Source organism: Knufia obscura (genome assembly GCF_036327395.1).
Source record: "Knufia obscura strain CCFEE 5817 isolate CBS 148926 chromosome Unknown scaffold_13, whole genome shotgun sequence".
In the NCBI taxonomy this organism is placed as follows: domain Eukaryota; kingdom Fungi; phylum Ascomycota; class Eurotiomycetes; order Chaetothyriales; family Trichomeriaceae; genus Knufia; species Knufia obscura.
The window spans coordinates 819,767-847,579 of NW_027042699.1; the positions used below are offsets into that span (position 1 = coordinate 819,767).

At 51.4% G+C, this 27,813-nt stretch overlaps 9 protein-coding genes across 9 annotated transcripts; 5 read left to right on the plus strand and 4 right to left on the minus strand.

Annotated features, from left to right (window-relative positions):
* Nucleotides 1-2,632: 2,632 nt before the first annotated feature.
* On the plus strand, nt 2,633-3,980 carry PMZ80_009467 (uncharacterized protein; the record flags this gene model as incomplete). Its single annotated transcript, XM_064877861.1, has 2 exons — nt 2,633-2,826; nt 2,879-3,980. The coding sequence occupies 2 exons, from the start codon at nt 2,633-2,635 to the stop codon at nt 3,978-3,980; spliced, it is 1,296 nt and encodes a 431-aa protein (XP_064726586.1).
* Nucleotides 3,981-5,987: 2,007 nt separating this feature from the next.
* PMZ80_009468 (uncharacterized protein) lies at nt 5,988-6,236 on the minus strand (the record flags this gene model as incomplete). The annotated part of the gene is made up of 1 exon (XM_064877862.1): nt 5,988-6,236. The coding sequence occupies one exon, from the start codon at nt 6,234-6,236 to the stop codon at nt 5,988-5,990; it is 249 nt and encodes an 82-aa protein (XP_064726587.1).
* A 390-nt stretch (nt 6,237-6,626) lies between these two features.
* PMZ80_009469 (uncharacterized protein) lies at nt 6,627-8,786 on the minus strand (the record flags this gene model as incomplete). Its single annotated transcript, XM_064877863.1, has 1 exon — nt 6,627-8,786. The coding sequence occupies one exon, from the start codon at nt 8,784-8,786 to the stop codon at nt 6,627-6,629; it is 2,160 nt and encodes a 719-aa protein (XP_064726588.1).
* A 696-nt stretch (nt 8,787-9,482) lies between these two features.
* PMZ80_009470 (uncharacterized protein) lies at nt 9,483-11,417 on the plus strand (the record flags this gene model as incomplete). Its single annotated transcript, XM_064877864.1, has 1 exon — nt 9,483-11,417. One exon carries the CDS (start codon nt 9,483-9,485, stop codon nt 11,415-11,417), a length of 1,935 nt encoding a protein of 644 aa, XP_064726589.1.
* Nucleotides 11,418-12,240: 823 nt separating this feature from the next.
* Nucleotides 12,241-12,846, plus strand: PMZ80_009471 (uncharacterized protein; the record flags this gene model as incomplete). Its single annotated transcript, XM_064877865.1, has 1 exon — nt 12,241-12,846. One exon carries the CDS (start codon nt 12,241-12,243, stop codon nt 12,844-12,846), a length of 606 nt encoding a protein of 201 aa, XP_064726590.1.
* A 218-nt stretch (nt 12,847-13,064) lies between these two features.
* wis1 (MAP kinase kinase Wis1) lies at nt 13,065-15,092 on the minus strand (the record flags this gene model as incomplete). The annotated part of the gene is made up of 2 exons (XM_064877866.1): nt 13,065-13,601; nt 13,653-15,092. The coding sequence occupies 2 exons, from the start codon at nt 15,090-15,092 to the stop codon at nt 13,065-13,067; spliced, it is 1,977 nt and encodes a 658-aa protein (XP_064726591.1).
* A 1,823-nt stretch (nt 15,093-16,915) lies between these two features.
* Nucleotides 16,916-18,634, plus strand: PMZ80_009473 (uncharacterized protein; the record flags this gene model as incomplete). The annotated part of the gene is made up of 1 exon (XM_064877867.1): nt 16,916-18,634. One exon carries the CDS (start codon nt 16,916-16,918, stop codon nt 18,632-18,634), a length of 1,719 nt encoding a protein of 572 aa, XP_064726592.1.
* Nucleotides 18,635-20,365: 1,731 nt separating this feature from the next.
* Nucleotides 20,366-23,836, plus strand: PMZ80_009474 (uncharacterized protein; the record flags this gene model as incomplete). Its single annotated transcript, XM_064877868.1, has 1 exon — nt 20,366-23,836. One exon carries the CDS (start codon nt 20,366-20,368, stop codon nt 23,834-23,836), a length of 3,471 nt encoding a protein of 1,156 aa, XP_064726593.1.
* Nucleotides 23,837-25,107: 1,271 nt separating this feature from the next.
* PMZ80_009475 (uncharacterized protein) lies at nt 25,108-26,616 on the minus strand (the record flags this gene model as incomplete). The annotated part of the gene is made up of 1 exon (XM_064877869.1): nt 25,108-26,616. The coding sequence occupies one exon, from the start codon at nt 26,614-26,616 to the stop codon at nt 25,108-25,110; it is 1,509 nt and encodes a 502-aa protein (XP_064726594.1).
* Nucleotides 26,617-27,813: the final 1,197 nt, after the last annotated feature.

The following is a 27,813-nucleotide window of genomic DNA, read 5'->3' on the forward strand; positions in this document are numbered from 1 at the left end:
TCAATCGTGTCGTTGACCTCCCTCTGCATGGTCTCTTGAACACCGACCTCAGGACTTCCATGCCCACAGCCTTATAGCAACATCATAAGGCGCCCAGACGCATCAGAGATATCTGCTCGACAAGTTTCAGAAGCAGTTTTGAGGCTGTCAACCCTTGACCCACCACTAGCTACATTGGCCTTCTTAGCGTTTCGAAGGTCGGGCAGATCGTGCTTACCTCTTTCAGCCTCCTGAGCTTTCCGTCGCAGCCGCCCTATTGAAGAAAAGGCTCATGGCTTAACGTTCTCGCAATCTCACAAAGCTCGATCAATAATGTATTTGTTTCTTCGTGCCGTACTCTGATCCATAACTTATACCTGAATCGGCTGCGGGTTTGCAGGCACACACAATGACGCCGATTTCCCAGCACATCCTAGCCGAACTGATCGTCGCTCAATCGAACGACTCGCTTATGGCATACGCTAACATTTCACGCTAGTCGACATGGATGCTGAAACCTCTCTCAGTTTCGTCACGCATTCTGTTCTCCATGTCGAGTGCCTTCCCCATCTGACATGTCACGTCCGGCCGACAAAGATAGATGAAAGTAGCAAGCTGAAAGCCTTGATAGAAGAAGTGGAAGCAGCGATGGTAAGCTTGACATGGGTAACGAAGCATTTTGAGCGTTTTACGACTCGCTTTCGCTGAACATCTTACTTCAGCGCCTTAGAGCACAATCCTTCCATGCTTGTCTCCTCGGCACCTGCATACCTGTGGTTCGCTAAGTTAGCCTACCCATTACTTCCGCTCGTCAAGACAGCTGCTAGTGCCTCATATCACTCCTCTCCCTTCCAGCTGACCGGCTCAATTGACTGCAACCGAACGATATGCCGCTCGCAACCTTGCATACGCAGCCCTACGGACGGCAACTCCCACATTTCAGCTTCGGAAGGCACATCAGCTCGGCAACCGCGCATGCTGTAGGTTGCATCTGAAACACCGCCGATAAATGCCGCTGGGTGTTCGTCCCCAATGGTTCAGGTCTATTACCTACTTTAGGTATGGCCTAACGACCTACCACTAAAAATTGTTGAAAGCGATGGCGTTTGCCAATATCAGACTATTCTGTGGAGGCTTTGCCGTCACAGGATCGACAATAACCAATCATACATTCACTGGTCATCGGAGCAAACTGTTGGACTGCCTTTTCAAAAATTACTAACGTCCTGCTTCTGTATCATAACTTAGTTAGGATAGGTTGGGTGCAGATTAGTGTCCTTCAGGGCACAGACCTGCAGGCCCGAAAGATCCTTCACCTTGTTCAATTCGCCAACCTCGTTAGAGACATCCGCCTCTCGACCTCCATTCACCTCATATTTTCGGCACTGAAAATCAGCCATACTGGGCACTATCTAAGCTGAGGCGGCTCTGTTGAGGCCATCCTTGGCGCCTGTGCGTTGCTAAGGCTGCATGCTACATGAACTAGACCTCCTCTGGAGCTTCTTACTTAGAGAGGCGAGGCTACCGGATCTATCACTTGCTCGTGATCGTGATGATGCGACTGACCCCTCTATGAGCATTATGTTCTAAACAAAACGAGACTAATCTGTTTCGCAGCCGCACTTAGGTTGATGTTATGTCAGACTTCTGCTTGCAAGCAGACATTGTATCTCCTCAGCTCATGCACAGGCATCAGTGTTTCGGTTACCAGATGAAAATTCTTCTCTTCTGCAATACGCTATTGCTGACTATCGTGATCCCCAGTGGTGGGTTTTGGATCTTTTGCTCGACAACGACGCGATATCTTCATTTATAGGGAACTGGACGAAGACCTCAAAGAAATCACCCATCTCGAGAATATTTCCAGGCGTGACAACTCACAATCAGAGCCTCATTCGAGCGCAAGGTTTGGAAAGTTGCATGCTCAGGGTAGTAATACGAGAAGATCGTCAGAGATCAGCACAGCTCTTCGTATCCACGCAATACGAGCACAAGACCGGCCACGAGTTGAAATCGAGAGCAGCGACATTGAACCTTGATATTACATTGAATACACGACTCATCAATTGGTTGAAGGGCTTCGTCATCTTGCTCGTGACACCACCGCCATGGCGGGCCCTGGAGGAGGGCCTCCTCGCAAAAGCCATACGAAGTCAAGGAAAGGCTGTCGTATGTGTAAAAAGCGACATATCCGATGTGACGAGCAGTTTCCTCAATGGTAGGCACGACAACATCTTGAGGGGTACCCGCTAAGACGTTTTGTAGTCGGAATTGTACAAAACATTCTGTACGATGCGACTATATGGACGTCTCAAGAGCTGGGGAAGAACCCGCAAAAGGTTCAAACCCTCCAGAGCTATTGACTTCACCTCAGTTACAGCAAGCTCTAGACAATTGGCGGTTGACAGGAGACTCGCCTTTAGCCGAACTTCGGAAGAACCACCCAACCTACTGGACGCGCTTCTCAACCGTCGACCTTCGATTAATACATCACATCACAACAGTATCATCGGATATGTATAGGAGGGGTTACAGTCCTTGCACGCCATGGACGCCAAAAATGTCAAGGTATATGCCATGAATATGCTGTATCTGAGCCTTGGAAGCTGACAGAGAAAGCTTGATAACTGTGGCTCTATCGAGCGATTTCACCATGAATGCATTGCTAGCCCTCTCAGCAGCACATCTAGCCTGGCAAACGAAGAATAACGACACTGAACATTTAGCATATCATCATCGAGGTATTGCACTCAAGGGTCTGCACGAAGCCCTGAGCACTTTCTCGGAACAAAGCTCGGAAGCTGTTCTGTCGGCATCAATGCTTCTGTCATGGCAAGCAAAAGACTGGTAAGTCGACGAGCGAACAACAGGCAGTGAACGGTCGCTAAACTTACGCAAGGCGGAGTTGGGTTTCGTTGCAGCAAGGAATCTCAACAGTAGGTATCCAGAAGGTTAACCAGATGTGCGTGAGGTTGACAGTGATTCAGATCATGAGTGCAATGCGTCCTTGGATGCATCAGTCCGAATTAGCAAAATTTCTCGAGAGTCAGCGATCCTTGGCACGAATCCGGACGCCCTCTACGCCCTCGATATCAGGACTGCCACCACAGACGCCCATGGCAGAAGACCTACAAAGGCTCGAACAGATGGTGACGGCTTTACACAACCTACGCCTGCGATTGTCGAGCTTCCCGGATTTGGCTGAACATATCGACGAAATTCTCGAGTACGTCGAGCAGATGCAGCAAAATTATCCTTTTCAATTTCCCGAATCGGCCTTTGAGCAGCTGTTACAACTAAGATCAACCATATTCTGGCTGCCAACAACAATTTTACGGCCTGAGGAATCAGATCTGGGCGCATTGGCGATGATGTGTCACTTTTTCGCCCTGGCCCTGGTACTTGAACCTCTATTCCCAGAGATACAAGGAATGCATCTTGGCAATATGTCTCTAGATTCCCTGGAAAAGGTGTGCCAGGTAATACAAGCGAGAAGTGCCGCTGCACCACACGATACGACATTACAGACCGCCCTTTCTATGTTGGACTTTCCAATGCAGGTCGCACATGCCTACCGGGCGACTCGCAGGGCAGTCACGAGTCCAGCAGCTCCATACCGTAATTCGCCTCAATCAGCTGGATATCCCACCCAGTCGTTCACACTTCCCTCACCAGCAGATGTGCACCGGCATCCCTCCTATGCAAATGCCAGCCTGCAGAGTCCCTTCAACACTTACCAAACTGGCTACAACATGAATACTTTCCAAAACACAATGCCGATTCGACACGACTCCTCCGCTAGCAGGACACAGTCTGACCCTAGGCTAAGCACAGGCTCATCGCTCCAAAGCATGTCTTCTCAGCCCAGCAGTGCAGAACCAGCGAACATCGACTATTTCGGCGGCGCTCAGACCTATCAGCAAAATACTGGGTATGCCCAAATGCATGACTATCAAAATCGGTTGGTTCAAGCTCCTACCCCTGCACAGATCTGGACATGACCAAATCATGCATATCGGTTCGTGTATCCATTTGCAAGAGCATAGAATAATGATTTTGATTTCTTCCACAGGCAAACTAGTCTTCCGAGACCACCTGTCCTCTCGAATACGACCTACAGCACGATCCCGCCACCTTTCAACACGAAACCCCCGCATGGCGACTTCTATGAGCAGGATACGACCGATCAGCAATCGAGGCATCATGGTCACGGCTGGGGCTGAGACGACAGAGCATACAAGAGTCATCGGCTAGAAGAGCGCTCGAATGAGAAAGAGATATAGTCAGGCTATTGACGGGATCACAGTATCGTCGCAAAGCGGGACAGACTTGGCTGTTCGAGGCTATGAGCACTGAGGACATCAGACATTCAGCAGGTCTACTCCAGAGGCTCGCCAAGATGACGATGGATCGTGCATCGACTTCCTCCTACAGCCATCGTACGTCACCCTCGCTCGGATCGTCGCGAATCGTCGCAGTTTCGTCTGAGCAGATTGTCACCAAGTCAGATGTACACCCAATGAAACTGATAGGAAGCCAAAGTATCCAACGGATCGCTAGGACCGTGCGATCGAAAGGCACGCCCCAGAGGTAAAAGTGCATGGGCAGGTCAACGAAGGAAAGGAGAGAAGCACTGTGACAGGACTCGAAGGGGAAGCCCACGACCAGTCGTCCTTTCTACCTTCAGTTCACACCTGCGATCTTCAAGGAACGCCAAACATTCGTTCAGCTCGGATTGTCGGAAGGCCATTTGCTGGAAATCTGGTCCTTGGTTTCAACAAGCGCAGGAGAGGCGCTCAAAGAGCCGTTGATCTCGGTCTAGATCTGCTTAGAGACGAACAGGCGCATGAGTAGGGCATCGCTTAGACTAATTGCCTAGAAAGCGGTGTAGGACGTTGAGCAGTGAGGTCAAAATTTCAGCTTGAGCCAAAAAGCCACGCAGCTCGCCAAGCCCAGAACTTGCAGCTGTCCCAACGTGACAGAGCAATGCATTGTGCATGCACGGAACTTGCAGAGTCCAACTAGCTGGACATCACGTCTGATGCTGCTCACTTGCAGACGCGAACACGAGCTCGCCGACTTCGGTCCACCGGCGCAGCATCGTCGTATTCGGAGCGGCCTGGGCTTACATAATCGTCGGTCATGCCTGGCGCTACCATGCGGCAGGTTCATGAGGAGGAAACGTGATTCAATGTGGACGTGCATGCTGTTTTGTAACCCCGTTACCGCCTGCTGAAGTACAGGCATCGATCAACTATATCTTGCTCCAGCACCTTTCAAGATCCTAACGGACAACATATTGGAGTAGTGGATGCGGACTAACAGTTTCGATTGAAGACTCAACGGCCGAATTTATATATGAGATGAGCTCTGACAATATCCTTGCTGCTCATTGTGGGAATGGAAGACCCTCGCTGAGGCAGCCGTTCCCACCCCAACTCTGACCTCGTTATAACATTGCGAGCAATGGCCACGTGCTTGCTTGTACCATTCCAGCTGAGAACACAGTCCCTTTTGCATTTTGCTCTCCGAGCTGGAACTCGTCTCTGAGCGTACCTGCATTGTTCGTTCACCAAACACTGCTCAGACTCGCGTTATGCTCGCCTTCGCAGCGCCCACCTTCCATTGCTCCCGTTGCTTGCTGCATGATAGGTGAATTTGTCATCGACACGAATTGAGAATAGCAGCAACACAGATGTATTCAGTGGACTGTGCCAAAGTGACACTCATAGACTCGCAATCGATTGATCAGTACAGCTCCTCGACAACATGGCCGAGCTCAGTGTATTGCAACAACAGGCGAGTCTACCTGGCTGGCATCATCCGTGCGAACGATCATCTGTCCGATCTCAGTTGATCCCCACGGTTCGATAACATCGAATTAAACAGCTCAGAATCACTTTCCTTGCTTTATGTACAATGACTGTGCCCTACAGCACATGCCAGATCCATCCTCCACCTCACTTCCACTCCACCTCCACCCCTACCCCTCTCCCATTCCAACCCTCCTAGATCTTCGACCTCCGGTTCCCAGACTCCTTCTCCCCAGGCAAAATGCCATAAGAATTATGTGGCTCGGCGCCCGACGGTGATTGAGATTTGGTCGCGTTCTCCTCTTGAGACATCGATTCCTTGGGCTTTTGAGATGGTGTTTGTGATGACTCGGTCTTTTTGTCGTCTTGAACGAGACCGTAGGAGTTATGCGGGGAGGAACCTGATGGAGATTTAGAGGAGGGTTTTGTGTCTTTGTCGTCCATGGTGGTGGTGGTGGTGGCGGTGGTGTAAATTTGATGTGGGTTTATTGGTGGCTGGTGGAGGCTTGTATGATGAAGAATAGCTAGCTGTACGATGAAACCGGGCAAGGAAGCAAATATATGAGATCTAATGTGATGTTTGTTCTTCAAGAGAGCTATGAAAGCGGGGTTTGATTCTTGGATGATGCTCGTGGCAAGAGATTTCGAGACCATGTAATCGTGATGGTTGCTGCTCCATCATCTCCGGACTTTCGGAAGAAACATCCGGGCGTTCAACCTCGGCAGTTCAGGCTTAGTCATCCGTCCTCTCAAACACCATCAAGAGTCTTCAGGGAAGCTCCCGCGATATCGACTGACAAGCAAGGACAACAACTGCAACTCCCACCCAACTACTCAATACCCATTCACCATCCCCATCAACAAACACTCACACATCTCCCCATCCTCCAACCAACCCTCCTTACCAGGCAAACACAACAACCCATTCGCACCCCCCACACTCCCCACTCTACTACTCCTCTGCATCCCCGTACTCGTCGCAACCAACAATCCACTCCTTCCATCCATCCCCACCACACACCGATGATACTCCGGCCTCCCCTTATCACACCTCACCCGACCCGCAAGTCTAACACTTACCCTCTCTAGCCCATGCGGATTAGACACACCCGCACTCTTCTGCAGACTCGGCAACAGAAACAAATTCGCCGTGACAAGTGCACTTGCTGGATTCCCCGGTAACGCGAAGATCAGTCGTTGCGTCCGCCCCTCTGCCCCATCATTGTTCTTAAACGGTACACTCGCGAACGTAGTCGGTTTCCCCGGCTTCATATTCACTCTGCCGAAATGGATCGTGCCACCAAGTGACCGTTCAATCGTGGGTTTGAGCAGATCGAGCTCGCCCATGCTCACGCCGCCTGTCGTAACTATGACATCTAGATCGTGGAGGCGGTATGCATCGCGGAGTTTGCTCTCGAGTTCAGAGTAGGGCGTGTCGCGCGCGATGCCTAGGTCTACGACTTCGTCGCAGAGCTGCCAGGAGCGGATCAGAGAGAGGAGGGATGGACGGTTACTATCGCGGATCATACCGCCTGTTAATGGGCCCGGATGTGAGATGTCAGTTACCTCGTCGCCTGTACTTAGCACGCCGACACGGGGACGACGAAAGACAGGGACGGATTGTGTGCCGCTTGCTGCTAGCACGCCTATCTCACCGCCTAGACCGGAGATACGTGTGCCGGCGTGGAAGATCGTGGTGCCCAGCGCGATATCCGAGCCTGGCTCGCGGATGTTTTCGCCTGGGACGAGCGCGTCCGTGAGGATACTCACTTCTTTCTCTTCTGCGGCTGTTCCGGCGCCGGTTGTCATTTGATTTGTGCTGGTTAAGGATGAGATGACGGTGTCCTCGACCATTACGACTGCGTTCGCGCCGTCAGGTAGTGGTGCACCGGTTGTGATTCGTGCTATTGAGTTGGGTTGGAGTGGGGGCGGCATACTCGCTGCTTGGGCGTGGCTGACGGAAGCGACGGGGAATGTGCCCTTGAGTTTGGACCTTTGCGTCTCGTCGTCGGGAACGATCACGGCGTATCCGTCGACTATACTCGCGCGGTAGGCGGGGACTGCTTCTGCGGCTGTGATGTCGGAGGAGATTATGCAGCCTACTAGGTCTGTGGACATTGGGCGTGTCTCTGGGATGGGTGAGGGTGTGACTTCGAGGATCTTGGCGACTGCGTCTGGGACGGAGAGCATGGGGTAGGGTGATTGGCGGGCGCGGTGGGAGGCGCCGAGGCGGGGGTCGTTTGATTGGGGTGGTCTCTCGGACGGAGTTGTGTGCGCTTTTGGGACTTGGTGGCCGCTGTGGTCATGGCTGTGGTCGTGGTTATGAGAGTGAGTGTGTGAGTGGTCATGGTTGTGTGTATGAGTATGTGCTGTTTTTGAGTGAGGTGGTACGCTCGCGACTCCTGCTTCTTGCTCTAGCTTTTTCGTACCACCTGCATGAGCTATCCGTGAGTTCTCGCCAGCCGCCTGCATGCATGCGTGTGGCAACAGCTTCAGTATTGCCTGGAGATTCTCTTTGGCACCTTTAGGCGATCCTGGCAAGGTGATTATGATGGTGCTATTCCTTACTCCCGCCACCGGCCTGCTCATCATGGCGAATGGCGTGACCTCGAGACTGGCGGCGAGCATGCCATGCACCAACCCTGGGGCTTGTCTATCTAGTAGAGGCACAATGGCTTCCGGCGTGTTGTCTTTCGGAGTGAAGCCCGTTCCACCTGTAGTCACAATCAGATTCATGAAGTTGTCAGTGTCCGTCCAGGCCGTGATCGCATTCGTTATCTGATCCTTCTGATCGGGGACGATTTTTACGGCAATGCCGTCTGAAACCGCGGCTCTGTCATCTTTGGCGATCTGCCACTTTCCGGCACCTTCATTCTCGAAGACTTGCTCGAGAGCGGCAGCTGCTTTGTCTGTACTTGGATCTTTGAATGCTGTGTCCGAGATGATGAGGATGGCAGCTTTGAGTAGTGCTGATGACTGTGTTTGCGATGCCATGGCTGTCGTGACGGCACAGTATATTCACGAATAGACAACAAGTCTGTTCAGTAGCTTCGAGAGTCCGAGGCTTGTCGTGACGATCAGTCACCCATCTTGAGAGGTTCGAAGTCCAGACGGATGCGAGTTTCTTCCGGTCTCTGAACGAGACTCCCTCGGCACGAGCCCCTATCGCTCTAATGAAGCAGGCGTGAAGACGGACTTGTCTGATGGCTTACAGTCGAGTACCAGGTAGCTCCTGCACCACTGGCAGCACGAAAGGACATCGATGGCTTGGAACCTCTTGGCGAATTAGGTGGTCGTATTATCATTTATCGGGACTATTTCCGCCGAGAACCGTCCCCCAATGTCTATTCTCTACGGCGAAGCATTCAGCACATTTTTGGCTGCAACCGTCTGATTTGCGAAGACGTCTGTGACGTCCTCGTCGTCTCGCGGTTCATTAAGTCCAACAATGGTCTGGCAGTGTTCTCCACCGAAGAACTTCGTCTCAGAGGATTATATTGTTGACACTGAACATGCCTGCCTGCATATCGCCATGGCACAACATGTTGGCCGAAGCACAGCCACCGTGCCCTGTGCGACCGGACTTGCAGACCTCGATTCGCTAAGGCGTCCAGGGATTGCAACCCTTCGAGATGCTTTGAATCTCAATCTGTGTGTCTGCAGACAACAGAATGGCAGCGCTTGGACGACATGGCGGCTCTCAGATACCACTATCGACCGCTTGAGGCCTCGCAGATAAGATGTATCCGGGTATTACCAGCGGAGGATCAAAACGATGCAATTGTCATCGAGCTTCAGCACAAAAGTATTGATGCAGTAGATACCGAATATCATGCACTTTCCTACACCTGGGGCGAACGAGACCCGCAACACGAGGCCCATTTCAGCGACGAACCCGGCTCTCTGGTAATCCGGGATAATTGTTGGCGCTTTCTCAAGCATTGGCGCAAAATGAGGTTCGACCCCTCCGCCTGGCTCTGGATCGACGCGATCTGCATTAATCAGGATGATACGCCTGAGAAGGGCGTTCAGGTTCAGAAGATGGCTGAGATCTTCCATCGGGCTGAATCAGTATTGATGTGGTTGGGCATAGCAAGCGAAGACGATTACTTCCTCCAAATTGTATCTCTGGCCTTCGAGGACCATATTGCTGATGTGGGTTATCTTGAATTCTGGCGCTCTCAAGCATGGCACAGCGAATTATCGACTATGTATTCTAATTCAGTCGCATTTTGCCATCTCGATGAAATTATTGGGTCGGACTACTGGACACGCTTGTGGGTGATACAGGAGCTCACATTCGCGAGGGCTCTTCGTTGCATCATTGGTAGTCGTTTTTACAGTGTATACGCCTTGTTGGAGATCACCTCTCTCCATTACGACGTCCTGTTCCACAACTGGCATAGATGGCGTCAAACGAAAATGATCTTGGACCACATTCTCGGCGAAGACGCCCAAAACAACGAGGTCATGAGCGGCAGAACCGGCATAAGCCATATAGAACGTGTACTCGAATGTAGCTATCCAGGTGGCTGCCAGAAGACCGATATGAACCTGGAAACCGCACTCAATCGTTTCTGCGATCAGCTTTGCGACGAACCCCTGGACAAAGTATATGGCTTGTTGGGATTGCTCAAATCGAGTCACATGTTCGAAGTCGATTACAAGCTTCTTGGAGAGCAGCTATTCATGCGTATCATGGATATCATGTTGCTTGAGCAAGCAGAAGAGTGTAACGTACTCCTGGACGCTTCCTTACAATGGGCAGATGTCGATACCGCGTGGAGAGTCTCGATCGATTTCAATAGGCCGGTGGATGAATCCAGGAATATTTCGCATAGACCCTCTCGGTACAAGTTCCTGGATGATATTGAAGGAGACATCGCTTCCCTTCCTACGCTAGCCCAGCAAAAATTTGCAGAACACAAATACTGCCTAGCCCTGGATCTTGTTGCCAGCTTCAAACGTTCGTCAGACATTGACAAGCCGTGGACACCGAAGTATACTGACTCTGAAGAAGAACAACGCTCCATAGATCTGAGAGTCATGAATGGAATCACCGATGATGGACTGGAGCTGACACAAGATCCTGACATAACAGAGATCTATGTTCTTGCAGTATGCCAGATCTACATATTTGTGATCTTGGGCGAAGATCATGTGGTACGTGACGTCCTCTTTTGGCACGGGCATACGAATCCGAGCTACTGGGACCTGGTGGAAATCGAGCATTTTCCCAAGACTTTACGAAAGAACTTTGTGGAAGACCTGGGTTCAGACACGTCAGACCGAAAGAACAAACGTGTCTCTACACTTGCCTCGACAACATTGATGGACGAACCGGGACTTACCACAGGGTTGTTATGCTACCTGTCGGCACGAGAGATCGTCCAACTATACTGCTTCGTTGCGGAAATGGAGGAACAGTTTAGCCAAGATCCAGATTACGAGCCTCCGGAGACACAGCGTTATCGTCAGGCTCGCCGAGCTGAACGACGACGAGCATTAGAAGCTCGATTACACGAGATAGGTCTCCCTCGTAACGAGTATCTCAATGGCGCAAACGCATGCGATGAACCTCTCCTCCGTGGGAGCGTGGGAGCGAAAACCTTCGTTCTCGATTGAAGATTTCTCAAACGCGTCAAGCACATCATGCTTCGACAACGCTCGACTGTGCATTATGGCTGGCTCAATGCTTTTGTGCTCAGAAAACTTTAGGGGAGAGTGCTAAACAGTGCGGGCCAGCTTCGAAGCTAGCGACAAGGTCAGCTCTGCTCTGCTCTGTTGCTCTGAGCAGAGCTAGCCTTTTTGTCATTAATAGGCAGCCTCGTCGTCGTTGACGTGGACGACCCTGACTTGGCTTATCTAACCCTACTATGGAGGCGTCGGGAACTCCACTCTGGTCTGAACAGCCGAAACAAAGCCGGAGGACAACGAGCCCTGCTTTGCTCTGCTACGGAGCAGCAGAGCTAGCTTCGAAGCTAGTCACCACTGGTGCTAAACCGATCACTGTTCGACCATGTTCGTTGGGCAAACGCATACTAGTTCACATCCTTGGAACCATGCACCATACTGATTTAGTGACTGGTCGCAGTTGTTCGAGGAGATAAAACAAAGCAACATGTCGCAGCACAAGCCGAACGGAGAGCGGACAGCCGGATAGGGACAACGGTATTCCAAGACACAAGTCCTAGCCTTCCTTACAGTATCGCATGCATGGCAGTGGCCTCTCAACTTTAACAACTTCAAGGACACCATCCTACCCAGAACTTGCAACAGAATTCAGCCGTCGTCGCAATGCAACCAGTATCAGCGCTGACTAGAAGTTGATGATATGCCAGCCTTCCTACACAACTATCTTAAAGCCTTGATCTCCAGCATAAGCAGTGACTACAACTTGATAACAATCCACCCCTCGATCCGACCACCCGCACCCTCAACCTCAACCATGAGCATCCGCATCATTTCCCGTACACCACGCCATCTCAATGCGCTAGTCCAGCTATTCCACTCAACGGTCCAAGCCAATGGCTGCTCTGTGAAAGGTCCACCCGTTCAGGATCTACCAGAGTCGTGGCTCGCATTCTTTGCTGGGGCCGATCCGTCAATGGAAGTCTTTGGTCTCGTTGTTTGTCAGGGTGGGAGCTATAGCGCGTCTGTTGGTGATGGTAATGACGATGGCAATGTAGACGCCTTGCTGGTTGATGTTCTCGGCGACAGACATGACAACAGAAATAGCCCGTGTGGTGATGCGAACAGGTCTCTCGGGCATGCCAGTCTACGACGAATCTCACATGACTCACGCATCTCTATGCCATGGCACGCCAGCATTCACGGCAAGACCATCAAAGATGGCGAAATCTGGGAAGTCTGTCGTCTCGCTGTTCACCCAAGCGCGCAAGGTAAAGGAATAGGCACAAAGCTCATGAAGACGATCGAAGTGGAGGCGCAAACTGAAGGGAAGACCTTGGTTCTGGGCGTTCTGGAGATAGATGAGCTGCCATCTGAACATATGAAAGGCAAGACTGGCAGCGGATTGGGCAAGACACAGTGACTGGGCAAGGTGGTAGAGTATGGGTCGAGTACTTTTATGTTTGTCCTTGTGCGTGATGGTATGTGATGGGTTCAGAGCATCTAACAGAGCCTCAAGGCTGTCCGTCAGCATATTCTCGGCATGTAGACGCTCGCTCGCTTGCACGTTGTGCATTCAGTGTATGTGCTGCTATCTAGTAATGACATGAACGTGACAAGCTCGACCTGCAAGCATGCGCATTATAAGTCGGGTTTCTCTTCATCACCACCTGTCTTCTGCTCACTGCTATCGACCCTTTCAACACCAGACGCGAAGTCCAGACTGTGTACCTTCGCACTAACTAGCTCCGGACTGTCAATCCTTACACCAGGGTTCGGTGCAATGGGTGCGTCCGCAGGCTCGTTCGTCATCGGGCTTCCGGGTACCTGGTCCAGAGGAGCTGCATGTAGCGCTGGCTTCTCAGCCGAAGCCATCTTGCCTGTACGCTTGCGTTCCATGGCCTCATGTACCCAGTTTGCGACTTCTTTGTCGGCTGTGAGTGGGAGTGGCTCCATGTCGGCACTGGCATCACCACCTGCCTCTGCCGCAGTTTCTGCTTCCTCATCCTCTTGTATGGTTGGTGGCTTCATCAAAGGCGCTAACCAAGAATGTCGAAGGAGTGCCGCATATGTCGGTCGCATCTTTGGTATCTTGTTAAGACACCCTTTCACGAATTCTCGTGCTGATTCAGAATATCTTTCTGCTGGCAATTCAGGCGGTTCACCGTCAACGATCGCCTAATCAAATATGTTAGCTTTGGTGGCCGAGAAGGGCAAAATTGTACTTACGCTCAGCTGGCTGAAAATGTTATTGTATGTTTCTGGTGGATATGGGTATCTTCCAAGTGCACACTCGATGATGGTCAAGGCCAAAGACCAGATGTCGGACTGGACGCTGTAGGAGCCAGTCGAGACAGCGCCAGCTGAAGCCATTCCACCACCCGATATCCTTTCTGGGGCCATGTAGCTTTGGCAACCGATGTTCGTCCTAGCCATTGATGCCACGAGATTTCCACTGACGCCGAAATCGCAAATTTTGACTTGGCCTTTGGTGTTAACAAGTATGTTTGTTGGCTTCACATCTCGGTGAATAATGTTGTGCTCATCTTTCAGGTATTTCAAGCCCATCACAGTCGATAGAGTAATCTTCCGCAGGACACCTTCGGGAACACCATCTCCGTAGAGCTTGTCTATCGAACCCCCATCCATGTGTTCTAGGCAGATATAGACAGAACCTTCCTGGAAGAAAGCACCATAGAAATCTATGATGAACGGCGATAAACAACGATGTAATATGTCCAGTTCCATAACGATCTGTGCAAATTTGGCGTCGTCTAACTCGAGGCGAATCTCTTTCATGGCCATGACCAAACCTGTTGTGCCGCTTGTAGATTTCGTCTCGTCAAGGGAATTGACTGAGGTAGAAAGTTGGCGTTGCATACTGCCCCTCAGACCTTGACCAGGTTTTCGCATCCTTGGGCGAGCATGTCTTACTTTGAAGACGGTTCCGTAGTTGCCTTTGCCGAGCTCCTCCAGGGTATCAACCTCGTCCAAGGATATCGAGAAGTTTGTGCCGTTGGAGAAGTCTATGCCACTGCTGTGAACGACGGCTTTGTCCTTGAAGGTCAATGTCCCTTTCTGTGTATCAACGATGTTTGCGAACTTCCCGAACTGGGAGCCTGTGTCCTGAGCGGCAGCGGTCTCGCCTTCCGCTGGAGGCTTTACTGCGTCGGACAGCTTCATCACAGGACCACCTTTTCTTTTGGCTGCCAACCCACCCATCGGACCCCTACCGGGCAATGGGCCCATACGTGGACTAGCGGTAGGAGGAGAGGTAAGATTTGGCGGGGTTTCTCTGGTTGCAAGACCAGCAGGTGCTCCTGGAGTTTGTACATTGTTTTGCGAGGGTGGTTGTGAGCCGGGCATGCCGGGTCGTGGACTCTGTGCTGCACCTTGCCGCGACAACATCATCTCTTTCATCCTTTTCTGAATATCCGATGTCAAGTTACTAGCTCGCGGAGGTGGAGGGCCCGGTCTGCGAGCAGCATTGACCGGGCCTAGAGGGGATGAGGTCGAATTCATGGTGGGGGCTGAATCGTTCGCGGGCATGCGCAGAGACGGAGGCTTCGGGGATGTGGTAGAGGCGTCGGCATTGTCAGATGAGGTTGAAGTCTCCGAGTCAGGCGTGCTCACAACATCAGGAGCGGTGGGCTGCTCGTAATCGGCCATTTTTTGATGAAAGCTGATTTATCAGACTGCGTCCATACGCAAAGTATTGAACTCCACCTGCGTATATCGACGCTCAGAATGGTCGGCAATGAGAGCAGAACCAGTCTTGATGTATGCGCAGCCTAGATGTTGAGGAATATGTCACTGTTGTATGTAGATTTGAGTGAAACTCGCAAGTCTCTCCAGGTCGCCCAACTTTTCGACAAACAAGCTAACTTGTCCACGACTTGTCCAACTTGGAGGTCGGATAGGCGAAGCTCGAGTGCAAGCGATGAGGTACTCGTCCCAGTAATCGGGTAGCCTTGTTGGTCAGCAGTGCACCATGCACTCGACCTCGTGGTCGGGCTACTCTAATGGATTTCAATTCGCTCAACTAGAACCTTCTGTCCCGAGCCGGAGAGGAAGGATACGAGTAGCAACCCAAAGATCTGGAAGCAAAGGACTTTCGTCGCGGCTGGATGTCACGGATGGCGGGTTCCAGGGCGCTGACGACGACGACTGAAACACCTTACGCGATGTGAACGGTAGCACAACTATTTGGGCAAGAACGCTGAGGCGACTGCACAAGATGCCATGTGAAGCGGACCTCAGTCTGTAAACTTTGAAGAGCAGGCTAGAAACGGCCCCTCGACTCGCGACTGCCTGCGACTCTTCTTGTGGCCGGGCTTACAATTCCGGTAGGGTCATGATGTCCCTTTCGAAAAATGGTGAAAGTATCATCTCTCACATCGTAATCCTCAGATATTCGTACTCGACTCTATAGTTGTGCCATCGCAATGTGCATTATTTAGAGCTGCGAAACATCATCTTTTCTAAGGCTGAAAGCTGGCATAGAGGGGCACGACAGGCACGCGTTTTCGATTCGCCGAGCCGACGAGCTGGCTCGTGCCTTCCACTGTCGCTGACGATTGTTTGGCTTTGATGATCCAAGGGACGCTAACATCGCCACCGAAGATGCCCATCCCCTTTGCGATTTCTATCAGCAGAGCAGCATCCATTATTTTGTCCACTCGATTTTTCGGGTGAACTGATGTTGCTACCCACCATGCTGGTCTCTTAAGAGCCACTTCGAGCTTGCCTTTGGACGGAAGAGATGGACTTTCTTTGCATAGCAGCTACTGCACCCGTGTGCGTCTTACCATAAACTAGAACTGCTACGACTGGCTCCCATCTTCTACGTGCAGAGTCATATGCATTGCAGCTTTGTCGTATCAATGTGTGCAGCCTCGTAAAACGTTCTCTGTCGCGTCTATTCAGGGTTCCGGCCAAGTTCACCATGTGTCTCGAGTATCCCGTCTTGCCTATCTTCAAGTTTGCAAATCTTGTTGTATCACCAACTCTCCTTGCTCCACTTGCCAGATTTCGTCAGTTGTGGCTGGTGAGTGCCAACTTTTGCTTGAATGGCAGCACTCACTTGCTTCCAACATCATAGTGAATTGTTTCCAATCGTGCTTGTGTACAATTGTGTTTCTGATCTTTGGAACCAAGCAAAATTCTGATGCTGCCAAGATGACAGATTGCCTTGGTATCAATACTTCAGTGGCTTGAACGGGAGCGCTGGTGTCAGTGTTGAGCTCCGCGTTGCTCCTCTGACTGGCTGCGGAAGGCTACAAACTGGTTGGGGCTTCGTCATTCTGGACTGCTCCCGTACAGAAGCAGCTAATCGTGCATTTCGCGCCGCAGCTTGTCAGTGACCAAGAAATTCATCAGATAAGCGCGCCGGGCCAGGTACTTGTATCGACTCTGGCCAGGGTCGCTGTTGCTTCCTCCTTCACGGAGACTGCGCTCTCGTGTCGACATCGTTCGTCGTCGCCATCGACAATATGCCTCTATCAGATTACTTCCGGACTCCCACCTCTTTCCGACTTTCACAACTCTCTACAGCAATAGAAGGACGCGATCAACATGCCTTGTCTACGAGCTTCCAAGCCATCGAGGCATTCACAGCGCCCTACCATTCAGCGCACCCCAACTTCGGGCATCTTATGCTCCTCGTCTTCGAAGCCGTGCTGGAGGTGGTGTGTGTCAGTGCACCAGGATACATAGTCGCAAGACAGGGCATGTTCGATGCTGAAGCACAGAAGTTCCTCGCCAATCTCAATGTCCAGCTCTTCACGCCTGCTCTCATCTTCACCAAGCTGGCCTCACAACTGACAGCCGACAAGCTGGCTGACCTTGCCATCATTCCCCTTATCTTCGTTGTCCAGACCCTCATATCTTTCGGAACCTCATTCATTATCAGCAAACTGATGCGATTGAAGAAACGACACACAAATTTCGTGATTGCCATGGCTGTCTTCGGCAACTCAAATTCGCTACCAATCTCCCTCGTTATCTCCTTATCAAAGACTCTGAAGGGTCTCCATTGGGATAAAGTCCCAGGCGACAATGACGATGAGGTTGGTGCCCGGGGCATCCTGTACCTTCTCATCTTTCAACAGCTTGGGCAGCTAGTACGTTGGACTTGGGGCTACAATGTCTTGCTAGCACCTGCGGAGAAATACACAGAAGAGGAGGGTGGTACAATGCACATTTCCGAGACAGAGAGAGGACGTGGTGAATATAGGGATGAGCCAGAAACCGAAAGATTGATAAGTCCATTGGGAACAGATCAGGATTACTCTGATGACGATGATTCTACGAGGGTCGCCAACTCTCCCACAACAACCAGTGGTGCCAAAACCCCGAACGGCCACGGCAAATTCTCCTCTCGTTCCTCTGAAAGTGATGCAGACCTGATGCCAACCCCAGCGAATGGGAACATCGCGCCTGACCACAATCTTGTTGGAGATGGTGTGCAGAAGGGTAATGAGCATGTCGGTCCAGTCAGTGGTACCATGAACAAGATCCGAAATGGCTTCATCGAGGCTGGCAGGAAAACTAAGAGGGGCTTCCGGTCTGCTGCCAGCTCCATGTTTGCAGCACTTCCAGGTTCACTTCAAAAGGTCTTGACCAAACTTGGGTCATATGTATCTCGCTTCTTCGCCGGGCTTTGGGAATTCATGAATCCTCCACTGTGGGCTATGTTGATAGCGATATTAGTCGCCTCAGTACCTCCGCTTCAACACCTCTTCTTCGACAAAGGCACCTTCCTGCGCAACTCAGTCACGCGAGCAGTTGAACAAAGTGGCAACGTCGCTGTTCCGCTCATCCTTGTTGTGCTGGGTGGTAACTTGGCTCGAAACACCTTACCACGAGAGAGTGCTGGCGATATTACAGACCCAAAGGTTGAACGGAAGCTGCTTATCGCGTCTCTGGTTTCCAGAATGCTTCTCCCGACTATCGTCATGGCACCACTCCTGGCCTTGACCGCAAAATTTATTCCTGTCAGCATTCTCGACGACAAGATCTTCATCATTGTTTGCTTCTTGCTCACCGGAGCGCCAACCGCCTTGCAACTGGCTCAAATTTGCCAGATTAACAACGTTTTCATGCCGGTCATGAGTAACATCCTCTTCCAGAGTTACGTTATCTGGATCCTGCCAAGCACGCTCATCCTCGTATTGCTTGCATTAGAGACGGTGGAATGGGCAAAGGCATGATCATGCGGTGAGTGCTGTTGTGCTTGCCAGGTGACATAGGTTGGAACAAGGGCTGTACATATTGCTAGAGCGAGGTGTTGGGCGTATCGGAAACAAAAAGGATGTGCTCTTCAGTGGATCGGGTACTGTACAGGCGCATTAGGCTTTTGTAAAGTAGTCATAGGGCAGGGTCGATGGAAAGCTGGTTCAGCTTGGAACCATGCGTATCATCAGAACATGCATCCTTCTCCTTGAATCATTCATGTTGTCTTTTGGTGTTTACTGCAGTCAATACAACAACTGATTCAAGAGGTCCACATACGTTTTTTCAGCCTTCGAGGTCTCCCTGGCACAGGTCACGTTAGCTCTAGTCTTCTCAGTTTTTGGCCGTTGTGATGCATCGAGACCGGCACCTGATCAGAGAGGACCGGAAGCTTCGACCCACCGGTCTGGCAAGCAAACGGCTACCAGCATAGCACTATCTAACTCTATCTTGATCTCTGCTTTGTCCTTTGAGCCGTCTGATTGGGATGCCAATCCATCTTACGATCACAATAGAGAAAGCTGAAGACCACGTAGGCCTGCTTGAAGGCTAAATGCTTGCATTGCTACAGTAGAGCGACCCGGTGAAGAACAAACCCACTTGCTTTCCAAGGAAATTTCTGATCAGCAAGGCAGAATGCGCTTTCCTTTTGTACTAAGACCGCCCAAAGGATAACGCACGCCAACAAGCTCCGAGAATGAATCACAGCAGCTAAAGGCACTGACCTTTCAGACGTCCCTGTCGGTTTTTGATTGACCAAGCTCGCAAGGTCATACAAAAGCACCTGATAGCTCCACGAGGTTTCTAATCATAAATATTTTGGTTCTGCACGGCTTGGCCCGTCGATGATCGTGCGTAAAATGACCGGGGCCGAACTGCACAAGTTCCAGGTGCACGGATGGCGCAAAATAGCCTCCGAAATCATCTATGCAAACCACAGCTGAGCAGAAACGAAGTCTGGTCGCCTTTGTCTTGATTTCCAGCATCCGGAGAAACATGCGGACCTAGACAAATTTATACCCGTCCAAAGCACTGATGACTCTATCTGCTTGATTGGGACTTCGACCTGAGCTTGTAGAGGTCTTGTGCACTACTTTAGCGAGAGCAGCACAAAGCGCAAAAGACTTGGCTCTCTCTTCGCAGAGCGCCTTGAATTAGGGCTGACCGAATTCAAACCTAACCCCCTGCTCACTTGTGGCTTCTGTCAAAGCGACCGGCATGAAGCTAGACTCATAGTCGCAATCAGACGAACGATCTAGTGCTCGGAACGTTCAGGTGTGCCCGTCGGCAAACTGAAGTCGCCTAATTGCTTCCCTGCTGGCGAATCATCAGCTTCACAGAGCAATCTTCACCACGTCCCAGCTGAGCACCTTCTCCTCTACCTGCATGGAGACTCCACAGTTCTCTTGCATACAGCTCCCTAGTCATCCATGACTATGAGATAGGCCTGATCAGTCACACCTGTTGAACTCAGCCTCTTCGTTACATTCCTGGTGCATATATTCGTCATGTTGCCTAACGTCCAGTGCCAGGCAACTCATCTTGAGAAGAGACTGCAATTTGCCTTGCGGTCTTGTATGAATACTGCCAGTAGCCGGTGTCAACCATCCGACCGACCTTCGATCCCATCCTCTCCTCCAATTGATTTGGGTTCTTGGGCTGCCAGGTGAGACATCGGTTAAAGCCGAGTGACTCAACACGACGCCAAGATGTCGAAGCGCAAGGCAGACGAAGCTGAACTCACACAAAACGGTGTTCGACCATCGCCTCAAGCTATCAAGGAACGTGAAGGCGTGTCACAGTTCCTCAAAGGTCTCTTCGAGAAGGTGGCCGGCAGAGCGCCAGATCCAACTTATCCAGTCATCAACGGCGCGACAGCACCGCCGAAGCCAGTTCTCAAGGATCTGATTGCTGATGTAGCGAGTCAAAGCGGGAGATGGCTATCCGATGTTGGTTTGATCGGCTCACTTGCCGACACCAAGCTGCTGGATGGCGGCATGGTCGACGATCGTAAGTATCAGATGGAGTCGATCATTCAGCTTGCTGCTTCATTGCCTGAGGGCTCAGATGCATTGAACGGGCTTAGCCACGCTTTCATCAAGTTGCTATGGGAGAACTTGCAACATCCGCCGCTCTCAGTTCTGGGAGATCAGTACAAATACCGACAGGCTGATGGTTCTCACAACAACCTGCTCTACCCAAATCTAGGTAAAGCTGGCCAGCCATATGCAAGGACCATTAAGCCGAGTACTCTCAAACAAGGTGTTTTGCCAGACCCAGAGGTGCTCTTTGACGCACTCATGGCTCGTGGCAAAGAGCCGAAAGATCATCCGAACAAGATATCCAGCATGCTGTTCTACGTAGCCTCGATTATCATCCACGATATCTTCCACACTGACGAGAGCGACTACTCAAAGGTCAAAACTTCATCGTACCTCGATCTAGCTCCTCTTTATGGGAACAACCAACAAGAACAAAACAGAGTTCGGCTGCACAAGGACGGTTTGCTGAAGCCGGACACATTCTCGAATATCAGGATCCTGGGCTTTCCGCCTGGTGTCGGAGCCCTCCTCATTTGCTTCAACAGGTATCATAACTATGTTGCTATGCAGCTGAAGGAAATTAACGAAGGTGGGAGATTTACACCCGATCCCAAAGACAAGGGGCACAAGAAGCTCGATGAAGATCTGTTTCAAACTGCACGACACATAACTTGTGGTTTATATGTCAATATTATCCTGACCGATTATGTCAGAACAATTCTTAACCTCAATCGGACCAATTCAACGTGGACACTGGATCCAAGAGACAACTTCGGCATCTTTGATTCAACAGGCACAGCCGCAGGGTGTGGAAACCAAGTCAGCTGTGAATTCAACCTGGTCTACAGATGGCACTCGGCTATCAGCAAAAGAGATGAGAAGTGGTCAGAGGCTATGTATGAGAAGATTACTGACACGAAAGACTACAACAAGATCGATCAGCAGGAGTTCGTCGATAAGCTGCACGCTTGGGTACGCAAGAAGGGTAATGACCCTGCGAAGTGGTCTCTGGACAACCTTGACGAGACGCTCTATCCGCGAAATGAGAACGGCACTTTTGATGATGCAGATTTGTGTCAGATTCTCACTGAGAGTACAGAGGATGTAGCGGCAGCATTTGGACCTCGGCAGGTTCCGATCGTTATGAAACTCATTGAAGTGATGGGCATGAAGCAAGCCAGATCGTGGAATGTGGCAACATTGAATGAGTTTAGAAGATTCTTCAAGCTTGAGCCCCACAAAACCTTCAACGACATCACGAGAGACGAAGAAGTGGCACATGCCCTCGAGGCGTTGTATCAGCATCCGGACTATGTCGAGCTTTATCCTGGTATTGTTGTTGAGGACGCAAAGGATGCGTACGAGCCGGGATCTGGTCTATGCCCTGGGTACACGATCTCAAGAACTATCCTGGCCGATGCGGTCGCTCTTGTCAGGGGTGATCGCTTTTACACCATTGATTTCACTCCAGCAACATTGACGAATTGGGGCTTCAATCAAATCAAGCCCGATCCGGAGGTCGCACAAGGTTGCAGCATGTATAATCTGATCATGCGAGCGCTGCCGAATTGGTATCGAGGTAATTCAGTTTATGCAATGTACCCGCTCACGGTGCCAAAGGAGAATGAGAAGATCCTTGAGAAGCTGGGGAAGAAGGATCTATACGACTTTGCCCGTCCATCGTACATACCTGTCCCAACGCCAGTCAAAAGCTGGGCAGGTGTCACCAGTGTGCTCAGCAACCAGAAAGACTTCCGAGTACCATGGGGCCCCCATACCTCCTATCTGACTGGCCACGATTACATGCTCAGTGGTGACAAGCCCGCAAATGCGCAGCAGCGAGCTGAAATCAACAATGCATTGTTTTGTCCTGTTGGTTGGAAGAACGAGATCCGGAAATTCTACGAGGCGCTCACTACACAACTCGTCGAGATCAAGTCCGAGAAGCTGCGTGGGAAGTGGTACCAGCTCGATGCCTGTCGAGACGTCGGCAATCCCTCACATGCGGTCTTTGTCGCTCAGATGTTCTCGATCCCGCTCAAGGGTCCGAACAGCTTGAATCCAGCGGCAGTGGAAGTCGATCAGCTCTACCTCGCTTTCAGCGTCCTCTTTGCATACGTCTTCCTCGACGCTGATACCGCACGCTCATTCAAGCTTCGTGCTGGAGCAAAGACCGCCAACGATCAATTGACCAAGCTCATCAAGCTCGTCGTTACTGAGATCCAAGTCGGCAGCTACATGCATCTGAATGGCCTCTTTGCCCTCGGCCAATCAGGCAAACTCCTCCGAGACTACGGAGTCAAACTCATCGAACGCATGCTAGAAACCGAAGACTCCATCGAAGCGACGGTGGCAGCCATCATCCCCACCGCAGCCGCCGCAGTAGGAACCCAAGCCCAACACTTCGCCCAAATGCTCGACCTCTACCTCAGCCCAGAGTACAACTCCCACTGGCCCTCCATCCAACGCCTCGCCTGGTCCGACAGTGACGAAGACTTCGAGCTCCTCAAATCCTACGCCTTAGAAGCCAACCGCATCCGCCCCGCAGCATGGGGTCTCCTCCGCCGCACCGCAAACGCCACAACCATCAACGACGGCAAATGCGGCAAGATCAAAGTCTCAGAGAACGAACAGATCTACACTGACTTCGTCTCCGCCGGTCTAGATCCAAAGGTCTTCCCCGACCCACACAGCATCAAACTCGATAGACCACGGGACCGATACATCCACCACGGCTACGGCGCCCACGCCTGTTTGGGCAGGCCCATGGTCGAAATCGCAATGGCAAGCCAACTCAAGGTTTTCGCGCGCCTGAAGAACCTCCGTCCTGCGCCCGGTCCGCAGGGTCAAATGAAGAGGACGATTCCGCCGCCGAATCCTGTCAGTTCTGATCCGCATGAGAACCCGGGGAGTATCACGGTGTATATGAAGGAGGACTGGAGTGATTGGTGGCCTTTCCCGACGCAGCTGAAGGTTCATCATGAGGGGTTCTTTGAGAGTCAGGAGGAGATGTTGGGGTTGGGGACGGGGTTGCCGGATGTGGGGAGTGAGATTGTGAAGAGTAGGGTTGAGAATGGGGATGTTAATGGGTTGGGGCCGGATAAGGAGGGGTGGGTTGAGGAGGGGGAGAGTGAGTGAGTGAGGTCACGGATGGTGAGACGGAATAGCATGATGTGTAGTGTGAAGAAAGTGCATGGTATACAGGACATGCCTGATGAAGGTGGATTCGAATAGGCCGTGATATGGGCGTTGGGTTGCCTTTCAGGATGCAGACTGTACAGTAGGGTGATTTTGGGTAAGCGGTCGGGATGAGCGGAGTCCCGTATAGGTTCCTAAATTCGTAGGAATTCACTCACTGAACAAGTACGACGCACTCCTCGATGTTGACTCCCTCTCCCTGTCTCACAAGGGATCTACATGGCCAACTGATGCCTCCTTGCGGCCTCATCATGACTTGCCTACCTAGGTATTCTGTTCGTCCTGACTTGGCTGTTCCACATCGCCCTGCTATCAGTTATAGCACCACGCATGCGTCTCACTACCAGGAAAAGATAACATATATTTTGGTATTGAACTTATCCTTCGCAATCGACCATAGGGCATGGAAAATAGAGGTTCCCGTTCGATCACCTGAACTCAAGCCATGCGCCGACAGATTAGTAGTTGGGTCGGTGACGACCAGCGAATCCCTGCTGTTGATTGTTTTTTGTCTTTTTGCACTCTTCGTCGTGGTTGGTGGTAAAGATCAAGAAGTTTTTTTTTCTTCAGACTAAAATTAAAAATGACAGGTGCGACCCAGTATCGCCCTTTTTTCTCTGTCTTTTTGTGTGTGCTCTTGGTGCCTTCAGGCACGAATCGCCGCCCGGAGGACTCCGATTGAGGGGACTGCCAGATCTCAAATAACTTCCGGGGCAGACAGGCTCTGAACTGTTGTGGGCCGAAGGTATGATCGCGCTCTTCTCCGGGGATCGCTTCATGCCTGAGGACCCCGTAGCGACTGAACGGTTCTAGGCATCGCTGCCCCGTCAGCTTTTCCGAGACCTGGCGCAACGGCCGCGCTTTCAAAGATATCTCGCAGTGGCGTGCAGTGACTAGAAGCTACGCACGAACAGGAGAACTTACCTGCCCGTCTTTCTGTGCCATACTCCGGACGAGAGCATGCGGCAGTCGTGTTTGCGATCATGTCGTTCGTTGGTGCAAGATAAGACGGATATGAAAAGAAGGCAGGTGAGAAGGCACTAGTCAAACCAAGGAAGCCACGGCTCGATGCCAACTCCAATGGCAAGGGAAGGCGGGAAGTTCGTGATCTCAGTCAAGTCTTCGTTGGTCTGAACAAATGATACAAGGCTATCGTGCAACAATGCGAGTCTACCACCGTCGTCATCTGTAAATCTGCGACCCTGTCACCCTCAGTCATCACCGAACTGTGCAAACAGATTATTCAGCCCTTCCGCCAGACATGGATGCGCAAATATACCATCCCTCAGATCCCGCCACGTCAATCCTCCTTTCATCGCTAACTGCACCTGACTCATCACCTCCCCACCCTCAATGCCTAGACAGGCGAAGCCGAGTATCTTATCTGTCTCCTTGTCTATGACCGCCTTCATGAGACCTCTCGTCTCATTCAGTTCGAGGGCACGCGCTACCCATGACATGGGCATAGTTGCTGTCGCGATGCGTGATGGTGCCGACGTCGGGTTCTCCGATGTTGGTGTGAGATCTACATCTGTCGGTGCTGGTTGAACCCCATTTGAACACGAGCCGGGCGGGTAGAGATTTCGTGCTTGTTTCTCTGTCAACCCAACGCGTCCGAGTTGCGGGTCAGTGAAGACGCAGTAAGGGACTATCCTTTCCTTGATCGAGATCGGGGCTGCAGTGGTATGCGTGATGAGATTGTGCTTCAGAACGCGAAAGTCGTCGTAGGAGATATGTGTGAATGCTGGACCGCCTTTGATGTCTCCTAGGGCGTATATATCTGGTGCTGAAGTCTCGAGGAAATCATTCACCTCGATGTGACCACGAGCTGTGGTCTTCACGCCTGCTGCTTCCAGATTCAGATCTGCTGTGTTCGGCGGCCGTCCCGTGGCATTGAGCACATGCGATGCGAAGATCGATTTTGTGTCGCCTTGTTGAGTTGTTATCTGAAGTACGACGCTGCCCGTGGGCACCTTGGAGAACCATTTCGCTTTTGCGCCGAGGTGCAGCGTGATGCCGTCTTCGACGAGGATCTTCTCCATTTCGAGTGAAATGTCTTCGTCCTCGTTGGGGACGAGATGGGCCGCGCGCTGGACGATTGTGACTTGAGCGCCGAACCTCCGGAATAGTTGTGCAAATTCTAGGCCGATGGGACCGCCTCCAATAACTAGGAGGTGGCGTGGTACGGCATCAAGCTCCATGATCGAGGTCGAGGTAAGAAGAGCGCCTGGTTCGATGACATGGGCATCCTGGATGCTCAGCGGAGCTGGTGAGCAACCAGCGTTGATGAAGATCTTGTCTGCTGTCAAAGACTTTGTGCCACCGCATTCCACAAGCGTAACTTCAACCTCATTGCTTGATACGAACTTAGCCTTGCCCATGATCAAGTCGAGGTTGGCAGTATCTTTGATGCGATTCTCGCTGCCGCCTCGGAAGCTGGTCACGATATCCCGCTTTCGTTCCCGCACAGTCTCGAGGTTGAGCTGAAGAGATGATCTCTTGAACTCGATTCCCATAGACTTGGCACCACATGCCATGTATGCGCTGCGACCAGAGGCGATCATTGTTTTGGTTGGTGTACATCCTTCGTTAACACAAGTACCGCCGACATGAGTTGACTCAATCAGTGCCGTCTTCTTGCCTGAATTTGCGAATGTTTGAGCAAGGGGTCCTCCACCCTGACCTGAGCCAATGACGATGGCGTAGTAGTGGTTTGACATGGTAGAGGCAGATAGTGAACGTTTGGCGACCAGACTCAGACTTACTCGTGGCACGATATTTGAGCGCTTCGTGAACACCATAGTCAGAAGAAGCTGATGAGTAGAAGTCGTCTGCTTTGAATGGCGCTCGGGATTAGTCCATCGTATAGTGGCTTAGTCACGACTTCCCTGCTCGGTAAACACTTCGAGTTAGCGTCAGGATGCAACGATCAAATTGGGTAACACATCGGATCGAGCAAACACTATTGCCTCGTCCTTAATCGCTGGTTTTGTAAAACCGTCCGTGAAGGAAGTTGCATCTCGGAGGTGCGTCTGCGTCAATATTGACACCAAAGTTTGTACAGTCGAGCTCCAGCACCTAAAGAACGCGTTCGTCCCATTTGTACACGGTCATAGAGGCGGATGTGGCTTTCGTGGACTGGGGGAAAACATGGGGGTCTCTGGATGAGATGAAAGGTGAGCAGTTGTCCTTCAACCATGTACCAGAGATCGAATGCATCTGTGTTGCCGGTGTATCGAACGAAAATGGAATTGTACACTGTGTGTCTCCGGTTCAGCAACGAAGCGCAGCTTCCACGCCAGTAGACTAGCATCAGCGAACGTTTTGACCATATAGCAAGTTGGGCAGTTCACGGAGGCATCGAAGAGAGTCATCTGCCGCTCATACAATGCCGTGTCTTGCACGGTATAGTTTGGCGAGGCAAGAGCGGGCACGTTGGCTAGGGCTTGACACGGGCAGGTACGTACCTGTGCATGCTGATAACGGGTACAGCAAGAAGAGGCGTCCGAAGCAGGCTGGACTGGTCCTCGCATTCGGCCATAGCATTTCGATATCGGTGAACATTTCGAGGGAGGAACCTACGGCATTCGTGGATATGATCCTTCCGTAAGCATCGTGGACGGTGAGCAAAGACACATTTGCGAAGTGACCTTGTTAGAAACCGTAGAATGGCAAGCCCTGGATAGTCATGCCATTCATTGAAGGACTTGGGTAGAGAAACCCAGACCATAACGTCCGGCTGCATAACCCATGTTGAATATTGCTTCCGACGCGGTCGGTAAGAGTAGTGCAGTTCAGGTTGCGTGGGTCGTCGCATTCAGCCAGTGGTCGAAAAACAGGTGAGAACGTTGGGGCCATGCAGGCATGATCAACGAATATGATTAATGCACGAGTGAAAGCGTGACCAACCGGCAACG